Source organism: Cebus imitator, unplaced genomic scaffold (assembly GCF_001604975.1).
Source record: "Cebus imitator isolate Cc_AM_T3 unplaced genomic scaffold, Cebus_imitator-1.0 Scaffold329, whole genome shotgun sequence".
NCBI lineage: Eukaryota > Metazoa > Chordata > Mammalia > Primates > Cebidae > Cebus > Cebus imitator.
Genome location: NW_016107644.1, coordinates 3,319,357 through 3,334,698, shown reverse-complemented (window position 1 = coordinate 3,334,698; position 15,342 = coordinate 3,319,357). Strand labels below are relative to the sequence as shown.

Sequence of the window (15,342 nt, the reverse complement as noted above, 5' to 3'; positions counted from 1 at the left end):
GTTCATGCACCTGCTGCATACTGCCCTGAGCCACGCTGGCCCCCAGTCCGTGCCTGTGGAAAGGATAACCATTGTGCAGCCTCAGCTTCCCCTGTGGCCAAAAGAGTATTTGGGGAGAATTCCCACGGCTGCTTCCAGATATCGCACCTCAAATGAGGCCGCAGAGCAGCACTGCAGGGACCTTCTGCACAATTTCGGGAAGCACTAAAAGAGTGAGATTCCTCTGATCCCCCCACCTCATCACTGGAGTCTCTCTGTCTCCACCACCATGGGCAGCCCCTGGGCGCCGGGCCCCATGTCTCAGCACCCCTTAGAAACAGCCAGTGTCACACCAAGCAGAGAGTTTATTGAGGCCATGGGCGGGGCCCAGGTACACAGCATGGGGCGTGCGTGGGGCGGATGCACGCTGGACTGCAGGGGTACACTAGCAGCGGCAAGCGGAGGAGAATGGGGGGCCCCGGAGGGGCACCCTCCTCCTAGCAGCGTCTGGGGACTTCAGGTGAGCATCAAGAACCACTCCTAACCTCCACAGGACTATTTTGGGAACCCCCCCTGCTTCCCCCTGAGCTCTGTGTGGGGTGGCGGTGGCGTGAGGGGGCCCCTCTTGTCCCTGTGTTTGAGGGTGGGATGATCCCTTGAGATCACTATAAAAATTAAAATTCCCTTATAAATCGCAGGGGAGTGGCAAGAGGGCATCACTTGGAAGCTGGCATTACCCGTCACCTAGAGCTGCGCCTCCTCCACACCGCTGAAGTTCTGACCCCAAAGTGAAGAATAGAGGGGAAGGTTTGCAGGCACAGAAAGGGGCAGAGACACCCAGGAGAGAGAAAAGGGAGCTGGGGAGGGATGGAGGAGGACAACACAGAGAAAGAACAGATCTGAGGAAAAGCGGGGGGAACGGGGGCTCCACTTTCCCAGAGCCCCCACAGCTGTGCCCTGGGGACCAAGGACGAGAGCTCCCAGCCCGCAGACTCCCACAAGCATAAGGTCCCACGTCCCCCCAATCTAGTCCTTGCCAAAGCCATGGTGGCCTCTTGAGACATCCTCAGCCCCAGCTGCGCCTGGAGCAGACGGGCAGGAGACGGAGAGCAGTGGGGGGCTACTCCAGGTAGATGTCCTCCGTGGGGCAGGCGTATGCCAGGTGCTCCTGGTAGTACTCCAGGAAGGCGCGGCTGGGGGAAGACAGTCCTCCACCAGCCACTCGGGGCCAGTCCTCAACCCCTGCACCACCTTCTGCAACGCCTCTGGGCTCTCCCTCCTTCCTCCCTCATTGCCATCCACAACCCCCAACCTGGGCATGGCCACGTCACCCTCTAGTCTGACCCTCAGCTCTCCTGGCCCAGCAATTCTACCCCTGCCAGAGTGTCCTCGCCTCACACCCAGAAACCCCCCCAAATCATCACCTACCACTGCCCTCTCTACACAGTACATCCAGTTCTCCTTCCCCAGACCTCCCCTACAAGGCCGGCCCCCACCTGCTCCCCTCCGCATCCCCCATTCTCACCCCTGCACCCGTTCTGCGTCCCCACCCACACCCTGGGGCCCCCCTCACCCCACGCTCTGCGCCACCGGCCTCATGGATTCCTGGGAGACAAAGACGTGGCAGGCGAAGCGGCTCAGCAGGGGGTGTTTGGTGATGAAGCCGAAATAGCTGCGGGCAAGTCAGTGCGGAGGGCACGTCAGAGTCCTGACCCAGCCTTGCCCACCCACAAACGGTGCAGACAGAAGAGGTGGAACAAAGGGCTTGGGGAGAGGGCAGGGGACAACAGGAGTGTGGGGGTCGCACAGTTTCAAGATTTGAAGTTGTCTTTTTTTGGTTTTAGCCCAAGCGCAGGGCGGGGCACCTACAAAGAGTTCATGTGCTGAGTTGATTCTGTGATGACCAGGGCGTCCGGCCCATTCTGTGGACACATCTCCCTTCCCTGAGCGGGCGCGGTCGCCCTCCGTGGCCCTGTTCAGGGCCTGCCCCAGGACCACAGAGCAAGGCTCTGCCCGGCTGCGGGACCATGTCTCCTGCCAACTCAGGTCTCCTCCTGTGGGTCTTGCAGACTCACAGTCCCTTGTCCAGCTCTGAGGCAGGGCTGAACGTTACCCCCTGGTCTGTAAAACCCTCCTGCAGTCTGTCCCTCACTCCCACTGGAAGTACCTCCTTGCTTGGCCTCACTCATGGAGTCACTGCCCAGCTCCTCCACGTATGCTGTCTTCTCATCCCAGACATTAGCAAAAATCATGGTCCAGAGGGGAGGCGGTCAGAGTTCTGCAGCAGGACACACCCCCACCCCCCCACCCCTGAAACTGGCCGACCGTCCATTCCCCCATGGCTTCGGGGCATTGCAGTTCTGCCAGATGGGAAGCCACGTGGTGGCCTGGTTGCCAGGACCGTGTGCGCACGCCACCCACAGACAGAGCACAGGACCCGGCTCAAATGCCGCGTTCAAGTCATCAAGGCAGTAGGCGCTTACCCGCAGAGCTGGCTTTCTGCGTTACTCAGGCACCACCCTCAGTCCTTTCAATGAACTCTCACAGAACCCTCACAGCAGCCCTGAGGTAGGACCCTGATGGAGAGCTAGGCACAGAGGGTTGGGTGCTCACCCAGGGCACAGCCAGGATGGACAGCCCTGGGACTAAAGGCTACAGTCTGTGATCCCAACGCCTGCCTGATCCCAACACAGCACACCCCGCACGCTCCTGACCTGCCACCACTGCCACGACAAAAGGAGTTAACCGTTCAAGTCACAGTTACCTCCGTGCCTCCTCGTGGTGAGGGACCGGTGGGTGGGGGAGGGCCTGGGGTGACCAATATTAAAGGTCTGGGCCAGGGCAGCTGCTCCTCTGTCTCACCACAATCCCACTCCACATCTCGACCCCAAACCCCAAACTCCACTGACCACCTTCCTCTCAGGGAATTCTAGCTGGGGCCGTGTCCAGGCCGAGGCCTCAGCTTCACCCAGTTTCCTTCTGATGAGAAATTCAGGTTGTTCTTCCTCTCTTGGCAGTGCCCACTGTCCCAGTGGCCCCAGAGCTGGCCCCGCTGTCTGGTCTGAGCCCCCACACTGTATTCCACCTCTCCACCCCACTGAGTAGGGTCTCCGCATGGAGCCCATCAGACCATCTCCACCCTCGAGGGAACAACACAAAAGGCCTCTGCATATCCCAGCAGGCAGGGCCCTCACTCTTGACCACGAGAGTCCACGCAACCTCCACGGTGCCCTGATGTCTGTGCCACGCCTCAGTCCTGCAGCACCGCATCCTGCCTGCCTGTGAGCCTGCTTCTTTCAACTCCTGCCAAGTCCTGTCCAGCCTCTGACTGGCTCCGTCTCTCTGGCTCCTCCCTGATCTCCTTCCTCTAAGGTGCTGGGATACAGAGGGCAGGGGCCTGTACCTGGAGGAAAGCTGGCAGCCCGCTGTGGCCCGCTGCTCCTGTGCCGGCACCCCCTCCTCCCCTCCTCTTGTCACCTCACCCTGCCTGACCATCCCCTTCATGTCTCAGCGATCTACCGGCTCCAAGCTGCTATCTCCCCTCCAGGTGTCCCTCCTGAACTCCAGACCCATGGGACCGACGGCGGCTCAGTGCCGCTGTGTCTGTGATTGATCTGCAACCCCTCTTGCTGTGTGGGCTGCAGTCCAACCATCCCCAGGGAGACATCACCCTGGTCTCTTCCAGGTCGGCCTCTACGGCTGGTCAGCCTAGGTCCTGCCTGGGCCGCCTCTTCAGTGCCTCTTGTATCTGCACGCTTGGTCTCAGGACATGTAGAACAACCTGAGCAGCCACTAGGTTCCCTACCAGCAGCACCTGCATCAAAGCAGGTGGCACAGTGGCCAGAGCCAGCATGTCCATCTGACTGCATCACCTCCTTCCATTAGGGGCCTTCTACGGCCTCATTACCAGCAGGGTAAGTACAGCTCCTTGGCATAATCAAAAGGGTCCAGGTCTCCACCGACACTCGTAGCTACTCCCCTTATTCAGGCCTCAGAGCCTGTAGTGCCCCACCAGTGCATCCCACACCCTTGGCTCAGCTGGACCCCACCAGGAAGAGCCACTTCCCCATCCCTGTCGCCTGCTGTTTTTCCAGGCTGGCCATCCTGAGCCCCAGGAGGACTTGCCCACCTCTGGAGGTCTGCTCCCCAGGGCCCACTCAGGCATCCTCCACACCCAAAGAGGCTTCTCATGTCCTTTGCCCGTGTGTCTCTCTCCACCCAGACCAGATGCAAGCCCGTCTGACCTGCGCCTCCTGAGTCCAGTTCAGAGTGGACGTCACTGCACCCTCAGCTCACAGAGCCAAGTGGGTGCAAGTGGAGCTCTTGGGGTTGGGTATGGGCAGCCCTCAGGGTTTGTGGGGAGTCCGGGGGACGGTTAGGCTCTCACCAGCTGTTGCGGGGGTGGCAGCCGCAGAATGAGATGTTCTTCATCTGGAAGAAATGGCTGCAGCGCTGGAACTAAAGCAGAGGGAGGCAGAAGCCCCCATGTCAGAAGAGGCCTGGGGCCACTCCTGCCTCCTGCCTGCTGGATGCCCCTGCCAGCCTGGCCCTGTCAGACTCCTCGGCCTTACCCTACCCCCTAGCCCCCAACCCCAGTCCCCCACACCCCCACCTCGGGGCCTCCTCCACTCAGACTCAGCTTGACTCCCCGAAGAGAGATCTCGAGGTCACAGGAGGCAGGAGGGCGCAAGTGGACGGTCAGTTTCCGGGCAGTGGCAATCTAAGGAAGAAGTTGGGGGAGAAGAGGGTCTTGAGGAGCCCACAAGGGCCACTTTCTTTCCCCTTGGTGGGACTATGCCTCTGCTCCTTTTAGCTTATGTTTACGGACACTCATGTTGAGGACCCCGAGATGCAATTCTGGAAGACATAAGGGGGTGGCCTTGGCCACTCCTCAGGCTCAGGAGAAGCAGTCACCTCTCTGCAGTCAGCTTGCTTCATCTTCCTTATGCTCCTCTAGGCAGAATGCTGCGCTTGGCTCAGGAGCCAGGAACACAGACCCCACCCACCCTGGCCTCTTCACTGCCTGGCCCCATGAGCGAGTTGGAGCTCTTAGATGCAGGGCTGGTCTGCTCTGCTCCCTACAGCCCCCAGCCCCAGTCTCAGGACTGGTGGATGGGCAGGTGCTCACTAAATGTCCACTGAGTAGGTGACTCTTAGGGAAGGGGCTGTGAGAGCTGGTCTCAATTTCAGACAGGAAGAGGAAGGGCTGACGGCAGTGCCGAGGTCTGTGGCCCAGAGACCCAGAGGTGATGAGGGAGAGATGCTGAGCTCTGTCCTGGACTCACCTGCTCAGGCCTCTGAACCAGGGCCTGGAGCACCCACCCCGAGCTGCCCTCCCTGTAGGAAGTTGACGCCCTGTGCCAGCCTGCGGTGCTGGTGTGGCCACCGCGCGGACCCTCAGCCTGCACTTGCCCGGTCTCCACACTGACCTTCTGCATGGCTGCACACAGGATGCCATTTCCCTGGTGACAGGGCACCTCCACAGAGCCCAGGAACTGCACATCGAAGCGCTCCACCCAGCAGGGGCTCCGCTTGCTCCCTGGGGGGGCGCAGAGGGCCCAGGTCAGGCAGGGGCAGAGCATCTGGGGTGACAAGCCATCCCTCAGGGTTGGGGCCTCACCCAGCAGGTCCTTGGCAGGGCCAGGCACCGCATGGGCGTAGAAGGCGGGGAACACCCCTCGCTCCCCTGTGCGCATGTTGAAGCCTCGGAACCAGAAGTCATCCTCCTCCGCCTCCACCAACACAGGGTCATCCACATCCAGCTCCAGCTCGTCTGGATGCCGTGGGATGAACCTGCCATTGGGAGACAGGTCACTGGGGAGGCGGGCAGGGCTGGGAGTCATGTCTACTGGTGTCCTGTGATGGCACGGACTGAGGCCGGGGCCACCACCAGCAAGGAGGGAGGCTGTACCTGAACACCGCCCGGTGCGTCTGCTCTCGCTCCTCGCCGTTGACCAGACAGGAGAAAAGGCCAAAGGACTCGGTGCCTGAGAGACACGGCAGGACAGAGGCGGGGGGACACACGGAGACAGAGGCAGCAAGGCGGAGCGGGGGAAGGAAGGTGCTTAAAGGCCCGGCCTTGGGCGGAGGCCAAATCCCCTCCCCTCTGCACTCTGCTGTGGGTGTCCTGGGAGGGGGAAGGGACTGAGGCAGAGCAGGCCACCTCTTGCCATGTCCTGGGTGGGAGAGTGTGCCCAGCCGTGACCACGGCCAGACCCTCAGGTGGCCCGGCCTTGACCACGGCCAGCCCCTCGGGTGGCCCTGGGAACTGTGGGTGTCCTGGGAGGGGGAAGGGACTGTGGCAGAGCAGGCCACCTCTTGCCATGTCCTGGGTGGGAGAGTGTGCCCAGCCGTGACCACGGCCAGACCCTCAGGTGGCCCGGCCTTGACCACGGCCAGCCCCTCAGGGGGCCCTGGGAACTGTGGGGCACCTGTGGGACTCGGGCCAGGGAGTGCAGACGTTCCTCGGGCCACCCCCCTTTTACCCGCTTCTCACTCACTGGAGGACCTGGACGTGCTGTTGACAAAGACATTGAGGAACTTCTTGGAGAAAGTGAGGTCAGGGCTGTCGGGCGAGGAGTCCCCGGGGGCCTGACCGCCGCCTAGCAGCGCAGCGCCTGCCTCCTCCTCACTGGCCTCCCCGCCGCTGTCCTCCTCGCTGTCGTGGCCCAGGCCGGCGCAGCGCCGCAGGCTCACCAGCTCCAGCTGCGTGTGCTCGTCCACCACCAGCGTGTACTTGACGGCGTCGTACACCAGTGAGGCGTCCCGCGGCGCCGAGGGGCCCGTACCCCTGCCCCCGGGGGGGCCCACACTGTCCTCGGCCTCCTCCTCATCTTCGTCGTCCTCTTCGTCCTCCTCCTCGGAGCAGGCGGCGGAGCAGGCTCGGCCGGGGCGGGCGGCGCGGCCGGGCGCGGCCCACAGCGGCGTGATGGTGTCGCGCGTGGGGTTGCTGAGGAACAGGCAGGGCCCGGGCTGCGCCGGGCCGGGCCGAGGCGCGGCGGGTGCGGGCGGCGGCGGCGCGCACAGCGTCTCCATGTCCACCAGCTCCACACCGCCCGGCCCCGCGGCCGCCTCGGGGTCCTGGGAGTCCTGGGCGGACCCGCCGGCCGGCGACACGGGCTCCCCGGGCGGGCGCTGCGCAGGAGACAGGCACTGGCTGGGGCAGCGAATGGGCGAGGAGCCCTCGGAGATCATGCGGCTCACCAGGTTGCTGAGCAGCCACGGCGAGTCCGCGTCCTCGCTGAGGTCCGGCTCCGACTCCGACCCCGACTCATACTCGCTGTTGGTGTCGTCAGGGCCCACGGGCAGGAAGGCGGGGCGGCGCGGGGGTTCGCGCAGAGGCTCTGGCTCGGGCTCGGGCTCCGAGGCGGGCGACGAGGCCTCCTCGATGGAGTTGGTGAGGTGCGAGGAGCGGCCGCTGCTGCTGCTCCCGCCGTCGCTGCTCAGCTCCAGCTCGGTCTCCGAGATGGACGAGATCATGCGCCCCAGGCGCGCGCCGCCCGCGTCCTCCGAGTCGGAGCCCGGCGAGGACAGCTCCTGGCTGCTGCGACGTCCCCCGTGGCCCCCGCTCGAGCGGCTTCTCAGGTCAGCCTCGATGCCGGGATCTGAGGAGGGCGAGGTCCCCCCTGGCGCCGGGGGCTCCACAGGCTGGTTCCCTTCGCAGTCGCAACCCGGGCGCACCGGCAACTGCGCCCCGCCAGGCCCTGCGTCCGTGGGAGGGAGGGGGCCCGGGAGCTCTGCTGGGCGGGGAGGTGGGGTCACCCTCTCACCAAGATCCGGGCCTCTTCCAGCAGCCAGCCCATCCTCCTCCCCTTCTTCCGTGCTTCCCGGTACCCCGCGGGCCCACCACCCCTCACCTCTGAGGGCCTCCTGGGCGGGTGAACACAGCACTGTCTCCTGCCAGGAGGCAGGAGGCACCAGGTCAAAGCCTCCGTTGTTGTTCAGGGAGTCCTGGGATGGAGGGATATGGCGGTGGTCCTGAGAAGGGCCTCCAGGTCCCAGGGGTGAGCAGGGCTGGCTGAAGAGTCCCAGGGGCTCTGAACCCAGGCTGAGCTCCAGGGAGCTGTTGGTCAGGGCACTCACCTGGGCTCCCAGTGTGGTCAGATGGAGCGTGGTGGGCCGGTGCTTCTGGGGCTCCTCCAGGGAAGGGGAGGGGATAAGGGGCCCAGGGACAGGTGCCTCTGAGCCAGGGTCTCCTCCCTCCTGGCCCTCCCCATCTCCCTCCTCGTCCTCCTCCTCCTCTTCGTCGTCCTCATCGTCCTCCTCTTCATTGTCATCGATCATCTCAAACTCCTGGAAGTCATCCTGGAAGGAGCAGATGGGGTGCGGCTGCTCCGAGCGCCCCAGGGAGAGGCTGTCCTGCAGGACAGAGGGAGACAGCAGGGCTGGGCCAGAGGGCAGCAGCGGCCCAGAGGCCCAGGTGCTAGGAGAAGGGAAAGCAGAGTCAAAGTCAGTCAAAGGAGAGCCCCTTCCAGCTTGCTCCACCCCTCCGTCTTCAGAGTGATGTTTTCAAAATCTGCTTAAGACACCTCGGGACCACTCTAGTTCTTGGGAAGGGCCCAAACTCTCCAGCTGAACCACAGAGATTCTTAGAGCAGCCCCAGCCCACCTTTTAGACTCATCTCACTGCAAAACCCCATCACATTTAACACCAGTACTGTGTTCCCTTCACGGCATTTTAACACAACTCACAGTTACTGGGCATGGTTTTTGGTCTGTTGCAAGCCCCACCAGGGCAGGGTCATGTCCATGTTGTGCTCTGCTGCACCCACCCCCAAGAATAAGACCTGGGGCTCAGTGGATGTTCAGTAAATATCAAATACATGCATACATGGAGAGACAGCCTGCACTCTGAGGATTCACAACTTTGCACCGACCCCAGGGCCTTTGGCACAGTGAATCCCCATTCTGGCAGTTCTTCTCCTCCCTTCCCTTCTACCTACCCCATCTGCCTGGCTCTGCTAACCTCAGGGCATGGTTGACACTTCCTCTGGAAATTCTCCCCGATTCCCTCAGTGTGGATTGGGTTCCCTTCCCCATCATGGGACTTATGTCCCTGTTGGAATGCCACCCTTGACACGTGGGCAGCCATTGTCCCTTACAAGTCTTTCTCCCCTACTAAGTTGCAGCTCTGGAGGGCAGCTGTTGTGTCCCACTCCCAGCATCTGGAAGCCCCCAGCACTTGCCACATGGCAGTTGCTCAGAAATGTTCTTGAATAAATGAAAACAGAAATGTGAAGAGATAAGGAGGAGAAGCAGCAGCAGATGAGGGAGAAAAGATTTCAGCAGGGGGAGACATGAGACAGACAGATGGAAGCCGCAGAAGGGAGGACAGGGCTACAGAGGGTACAAGGTTGTGATGGCAGCTGGCAGGGGTTAGATCTTTCTGGGAGGGATCTGAAGACAGAGGGCACCCAAAGTAAAGGAGCAGCTCCCTGCCCCCCGCTGGACACCGAAGGGGTCGAGGAGAATGCTGGGGAAGGGCCTTCATGGAGGCCTGCAGTGTGCTGGAATAAAAGAGGTTGATACCAAGGAAATCCAAGGGTTACTGGCAAGGGGCCATCCGAGGATTCCCCGGTTCCAGGCTGAGCTCACACCCACCCTAAAACCCCAAGTGAAAGCTAAGAAGAGCCTGATGAAGCCCTCCTTTGAGCTGGATCTGTGCCCCTAACTGTTCTCCCACCTTCTCACAGTGGTCTGAGTCGTAGCTGAGGCCCAGGCCACAGTCATCAGTGATCTCAGACAGATCTTCGTCGTCAAATTCTTCCAGGCTTATGTCCTGGGGAGGCCTAGAAAGGAGACCAGGGTCAGAGTACCACCAGCCCTGGGGCCCTGCCTGGGAAGTGGTCCTGAGGATGGGGCAGAGGAGGCCTCAGCCCCTGGGGCCCGTGGTCCCCACAGCCCCCAACTCCCGGAACACAGCCTGCCATCATCTTGACCCCCAAGCTCTGCTATCCTGTGGCTCCCCTCCCCCATCAGAGCCAGGCCTGCCTGGAGGAGCCAGCCCTGCCCCCACCCCTCCCACCCCTCCTCCCGGGAAAGCCAGCAACCTCTCCTCCCTCCGCTCCAGCTCCTGGCCCCTGGGGTCAGGGTCTTGCAGAGCAGGGGAGGGGGGAGCTGAAACTGCGGTGGCCGCAGACGGGGAGGGGTCGCGCCTGCTCTGGGAGGAGAGTCTGGCCTGTTTGTCTCCTCCTCTCCAGCGGAGTGGGGCCTAAACCCAGCGGCACAGCGTCCTCCCCACCCCAGTCCCTTCCCGCAGGGCGTCACTCTCTCCCGGCCCGGCCCGGCCTGGCCGGCCAGGTCCTGGCGTCCCCTGAAGGAGGCCAAGGCCACCGGGACACGCTGGGCCGGGAGGGTGTGCCCGCGTCCCGCCCGCATCCTCCCCTGCAGAGGGTCGGCCCGGGGCCTCCACCCTTGACAGGTCCGCGGCCCCGGCCAGGCGCGGCTCCGAATCCCGGCGGGGCCGGGGGTCACCGAGGCTGGGGACGCGCGCCGAAGATGGAGGGAGCGGCCGCGGGTGGGGGTGGGGCGCCCGAGCCGAGGCTCGAGGACCGCAGGGGCCCGGGCGCGCCGGCGCGGGGGCTGGGGCGGCGGGCTCGGGGGTCCGGGCCGGGCTCGGGGAGCGCGGGGGGCGGGGGCCCGCAGGCCCGGGCGCCGAGGGGATACCTGCAGCCCGGCGGCGACAGCGAGTGGAAGGTGGAGAGGGAAAACATCTCCGCGCGATCCGCCATCTTCTCCGGGAGAGGCCCGCGACTGCGGCGGGGGGTGCGGGAGCCTCGCCGCTCCCCGCGCCCGCGCTCGGCCCGCCCCGCTCACCTCGTGACACGCCCTGCGGCGCCCGCCCAGCGCACCTCGCCCGGACTCCGCGGCGGCGCGGGGAGGGCGGCGGGGGCGGCGGGGGAGGGACGCGGCCGGGGACGCTGGTTGGCGGAGAGGCGGCGGCTGCGCGGCCGGGCGCTGGTGGGGACGGGCCGGGCGCGCGACGAGGGTTCTTCCCGGGAGGGGCGGGCGCGCGGGGCGGAGGCCGGGGAGGCAGCGCCGGGGTCCGCAGGCCTCGGCCCGCCGCGGGCTGCTTCCTCCGGGGAGGGGCCGCGGCCGCCCCGGGACCCCCAGGACCCCTCACGTGGCGCTGCCGGAGGGGGGCGGAGGCGGGGGGAGCTGTCCGCCGCCGGGTGCTGACCGGCGCTGTCCCCGCGAGGTGCTGACCGGCGCTGTCCCCGCGGGGTGCTGACCGGCGCTGTCCCCGCCGGGTGCTGACCGGCGCTGTCCCCGCGAGGTGCTGACGGGGCTGCCGATCGGGCTGGATTCGGAGTCGAGCTGACCGTGCTGAAGCCGGCGGGGCTCAAGCTGGACTCGGAGCGCTCAGCAGGGAAGGCGCGGCCGGACCGAGGCACCCACCCGCACTGGAAGAAGGTACCGCCCGAGGCCACGTCCGCCCATCGGAAGCACTTTTTCTTGGGCACGGTCTTGCTGGGCCTGTGTAGGGAGCTGACCAGCTCTGGCTGGAGATGGAGCCCTGTGGGGAGGGCCGTGGTTGAAGTTGAGCTCGAGGGGGTGGCTGTGGGAGGAGGCGGGAGATCAGGGTTGAGGGCTCAGAACTAGGGAGACTGCAGAACACTGTTTTGTTTTGTTTTTTTCCTTTCTAAAATAGAGACCTGGTCTCTCTATGTTGCCCAGGTTGGTCTCGAGCTCCTGGGCTGAGTGATCCTCTGGCCTTAGCCTTCCAAAGTGCTGGGATTACAGGTGTGATCCCCAGCATCTGGCTAAACATTGGCTAAAGAAGGAGGCTGGAGTTTCAAGAGTGCAATTCCTTTTCCCCCTTGATAAAAGTTATGTGCTGTAAGATTTCTTCATGTCTTAGTTCTGTGGAAAATTAGTTCTTCACTTTTTTTTTTTTTTGACGGCTTACATTTATTGATTTATGTCTGCCTGTAACTTCTGACTGCCTGATTTTATTTTGTTATCTAGTCTTTATTTCATAATCATAAACTTAACTCTGCAATCCAGCTAGGCATGGAAGGGAACAAGGAAAACATGGAACCCAAAGGGAACTGCAGTGAGAGCACAGATTTTAGGATACTGAGAGCAAATGGGGTGGAGGGGTGCTCTCCTGAGCTACAGAAGGAATAGTCTGGTGGTTAAGATAAAACACAAGTCAAACTTATTAAAGTTGTCCACAGTCAGCAATGGTGATCTTCTTGCTGGTCTTGCCATTCCTGGACCCAAGGCGCTGCATGGCCTCCACAATATTCATGTCTTCTTTCACCTTGCCAAAGACCACATGCTTGCCATGCAAACACTCAGTCTTGACAGTGCAGATGAAAAACTGGGAACCGTTTGTGTTGGGTCCAGCATTTGCCATGGACAAGACGCCAGGACCTGTATGCTTTAGGATGAAGTTCTCATCATCAAATTTCTCCCCGTAGATGGACTTGCCACCAGTGCCATTATGGCGTGTGAAGTCACCACCCTGGCACATAAACCCTGGAATAATTCTGTGAAAGCAGGAACCCTTATAACCAAATCCTTTATCTCCAGTGCTCAGAGCACGAAAGTTTTCTGCTGTCTTTGGAACCTTGTCTGCAAACAGCTCAAAAGAGACGCGGCCCAAGGCTCGCCGTCGACGGCAATGTCAAAGAACACGGTGGGGTTGACCATGGCTGATACTAGAAGGCTCCAGGCGGCGGCGGCGTCTGCAAAGCCTTCACTTTTTTTCTGAGACAGAGTCTGTCGCCCAGGCTGGAGTGCAGTGGCGTTATCTCCACTCACTGTAACTTCCACCTTCCAGGTTCAAGCGATTCTCCTTCCTCAGCCTCCCCAGTAGCTGGGATTACAGACAACCACTACCACACCCGGCTAATTTTTGTATTTTTAGTAGAGATGGGGTTTCACCATGTTGGCCAATGGTTTCAAACTCCTGACTTCAGGTGATCCACACACCTTGGCCTTCCAAAGTGCTGGGATGACAGGCGTGGGCCACCGCGCCTGGCCTGGAAAATTGTTTCCTAGGAAAGGATGAGACACTTGAGTGACAAACACCAGAAACTACATGGTGGAAGGAGTTCATGCAAGTTGAGAAGGGGTATCACCATCCCAGCTCGGAGAGAGGCCTGTGGCCAGGGCCTGATTGAGCATGCACTCTTTGGTACCCCATCACAATGATATTTTATGCCAATTACAGTATTTTTCTAAGAATGGCATTTACTTAGCTGGGCACAGTGGCTCACTCCTGTAATCCCAGCACTTTGGGAGGTCAAGGTGGGTGGGTCCCTTGAGCTCAAGAGTTTGAGACCAACCTGGGAAACATGTCTCTACCAAAAATACAAAAAATTAACTGAGCCCAGGAGGCTAAGGTGCAGTGAGCTGAGATCACACAACTGCACTCCAGCCTGGGAGACAGAATGAGACTCCACCTCAAAGAAAAGAAAAGAAAAGCATTTACTAGTTTATGCTTGCCTCCTTGACTTGGGGTGACTGGAGAGAAGAGAGTGCCTGGCACACAGTAGGTGCTTAGCAAACATGTAAATGAATGAATGAGAGAACTTATGGTTCTCACTCAGACTGGGGCATCAGGTTTTTGCCATAACACTGTCTTTTCCATTTTAGAAGCACTAAGAACATTTCCCATTTCTGAGGTTCAAGGAGCCTGGGCCTATTCCCCATGCCCTGCCTTTCCCATAAAACTCCAGATCTCTTCCCAGAATTCACAAAGAGTTTGACCCCAACTTTCTGGACTTCATTTTCATCCTGAGTCTTGTCATCAAATGGGTTAATCTGGACATCCACATAAATGACCCATCCAATACCCTGGTCAGTCAGTTCCTTGACTTTTGATTTGTCAACAGTCTTTGATGCTCAACTGCAGTGACCTCTCCCACAGTCTCCAGGATCTACCTTCATCTGGAATTGCAGCAATCTTAAAAATCTTTTTTATCTTTTCAAGAGAGGGTCTCACTCTGCACCCAGGTTGGAGTGCAGTGGTGTGTCCCCAGGTCACTGTAGCCTCAAACTCCTGGGCTCAAGGAATCCCCTGCTTCAGCCTCCTGAGTAGCTAGGACCGCAGGCGCACACTACCACACCTGGCTGTTTTTAATTGAAAAAAAAAACACAAAAAACAAAAACAGGGTCTCACTATGTTACTCAGGCTTGTCTTAAACTCCTGGGCCCAAGCGATGGCCTCCCAGAGTGCTGAGATTACAGGTGTGAGGCACGGCATGTGACCTGAGGCCTTGTAGTCTCCAATTTCGTCTTAGATCCTAACCCCTCCCTCAAGCCTCTCCCGTACCTTCCCTCCCTCTGATCAGATGGCCACTCCCAGATCCCATTAGCGTAAACACCATGAGATGGGGATCCCGCCCCCAATTTTATCTGTGGACGTTCTGTCTTGCCCCCAGAGCACAGATGGAAGATGGTCGGCCTTCAAGTCTCAAAGAGTGGTCCCAATCTTCATTTTGCCAACAACTTTTTGAACATGGGCAAGTTACTCAATCCCTCCAGATCTTGGGTTCTTCCTCTGAGCAATGGTGCTGTGAGGACCACATGCCATGTGTAAGCCCCTGGTGTTTGTTCGCGATCATTTGAGGCTCACCTTTCCCCTGCTCCCCACACTGGGGCCATGGCCTCCAGTCCCTGTGCAGCTCAGGGATACATTGGTGAAAAGGCAGCATCTCTTTCCTGAGGGGGGTTATGCTCCTTACATCCTGCACATTTTATCAAATTTACATCTTCCTCGTGTGCGCCTCAGAGCATGATTGTATGGATGGACAAACAGAGGTCCGTGGGAGCTGAACAATCCCTCCTTGACGTTCTCTCCCTCCGGCTTGTGGGCCAGGGGTCCTTCGTTTTGCTTCCTGACCAGCATCCATTGTCAGCGCCCTTCCAGACTGCTCCTTCTCCTTCAATGACAAATCAAGATGTTGTGACCTATTTTAACCCTTTTTTCCCTCTATGGTACATGAACAGCATAGACAGTACAAAGCACAAAATTGACTGGACTAATAAGGGAGAGTTGGAATAGCAACAGTTTTAACAATCCTGACCACAGCAATTCTAAAAAGTCAGAGAACATTTTCTGACAACTTTCTTAGAGATTAAAAAACAAATGAAAACTATTGGTCTTAGGCTGGGCGCGGTGGCTCATGCCTGTAATCCCAGCACTTTGGGAGGCCAAGGCGGGTGGATCACGAGGTCAAGAGATCGAGACCATCCTGGTCAACATAGTGAAACCCCGTCTCTACTAAAAATACAAAAAATCAGCTGGGCATGGTGGCGCGTGCCTGTAATCCCAGCTACTCAGGAGGCTGAGGCAGGAGAATTGCCTGAACCCAGGAGGCGGAGGTTGCGGTGAGCCGAGATCGCGCCATT

General features: G+C 60.2%; 1 protein-coding gene and 1 pseudogene across 6 annotated transcripts; both read right to left on the bottom strand.

Moving 5' to 3' along the window:
* Positions 1-324: 324 nt before the first annotated feature.
* Positions 325-10,838, bottom strand: MAPK8IP2 (mitogen-activated protein kinase 8 interacting protein 2). 5 transcript variants are annotated; one of them, XM_017504960.2, is made up of 12 exons: positions 10,645-10,838; positions 9,662-9,767; positions 8,062-8,337; positions 7,836-7,929; positions 6,480-7,718; positions 5,891-5,966; positions 5,600-5,772; positions 5,409-5,518; positions 4,592-4,699; positions 4,367-4,437; positions 1,553-1,651; positions 325-1,172 (listed from the first exon to the last, which is right to left on the bottom strand). In XM_017504960.2, the coding sequence occupies exons 1-12, from the start codon at positions 10,707-10,709 to the stop codon at positions 1,100-1,102; spliced, it is 2,490 nt and encodes an 829-aa protein (XP_017360449.1). In that variant the 5' UTR covers positions 10,710-10,838; the 3' UTR covers positions 325-1,099. The 5 variants fall into 5 exon arrangements, with proteins under 5 accessions (XP_017360449.1, XP_017360450.1, XP_017360451.1 ...); XM_017504961.2 differs by having other exon boundaries at positions 6,480-7,715; XM_017504962.2 differs by having other exon boundaries at positions 6,480-7,682.
* A 1,090-nt stretch (positions 10,839-11,928) lies between these two features.
* Positions 11,929-12,651, bottom strand: LOC108286846 (annotated as a pseudogene). The gene has a single exon (XR_001818103.2). The product of XR_001818103.2 is annotated as a peptidyl-prolyl cis-trans isomerase A-like (transcript).
* Positions 12,652-15,342: the final 2,691 nt, after the last annotated feature.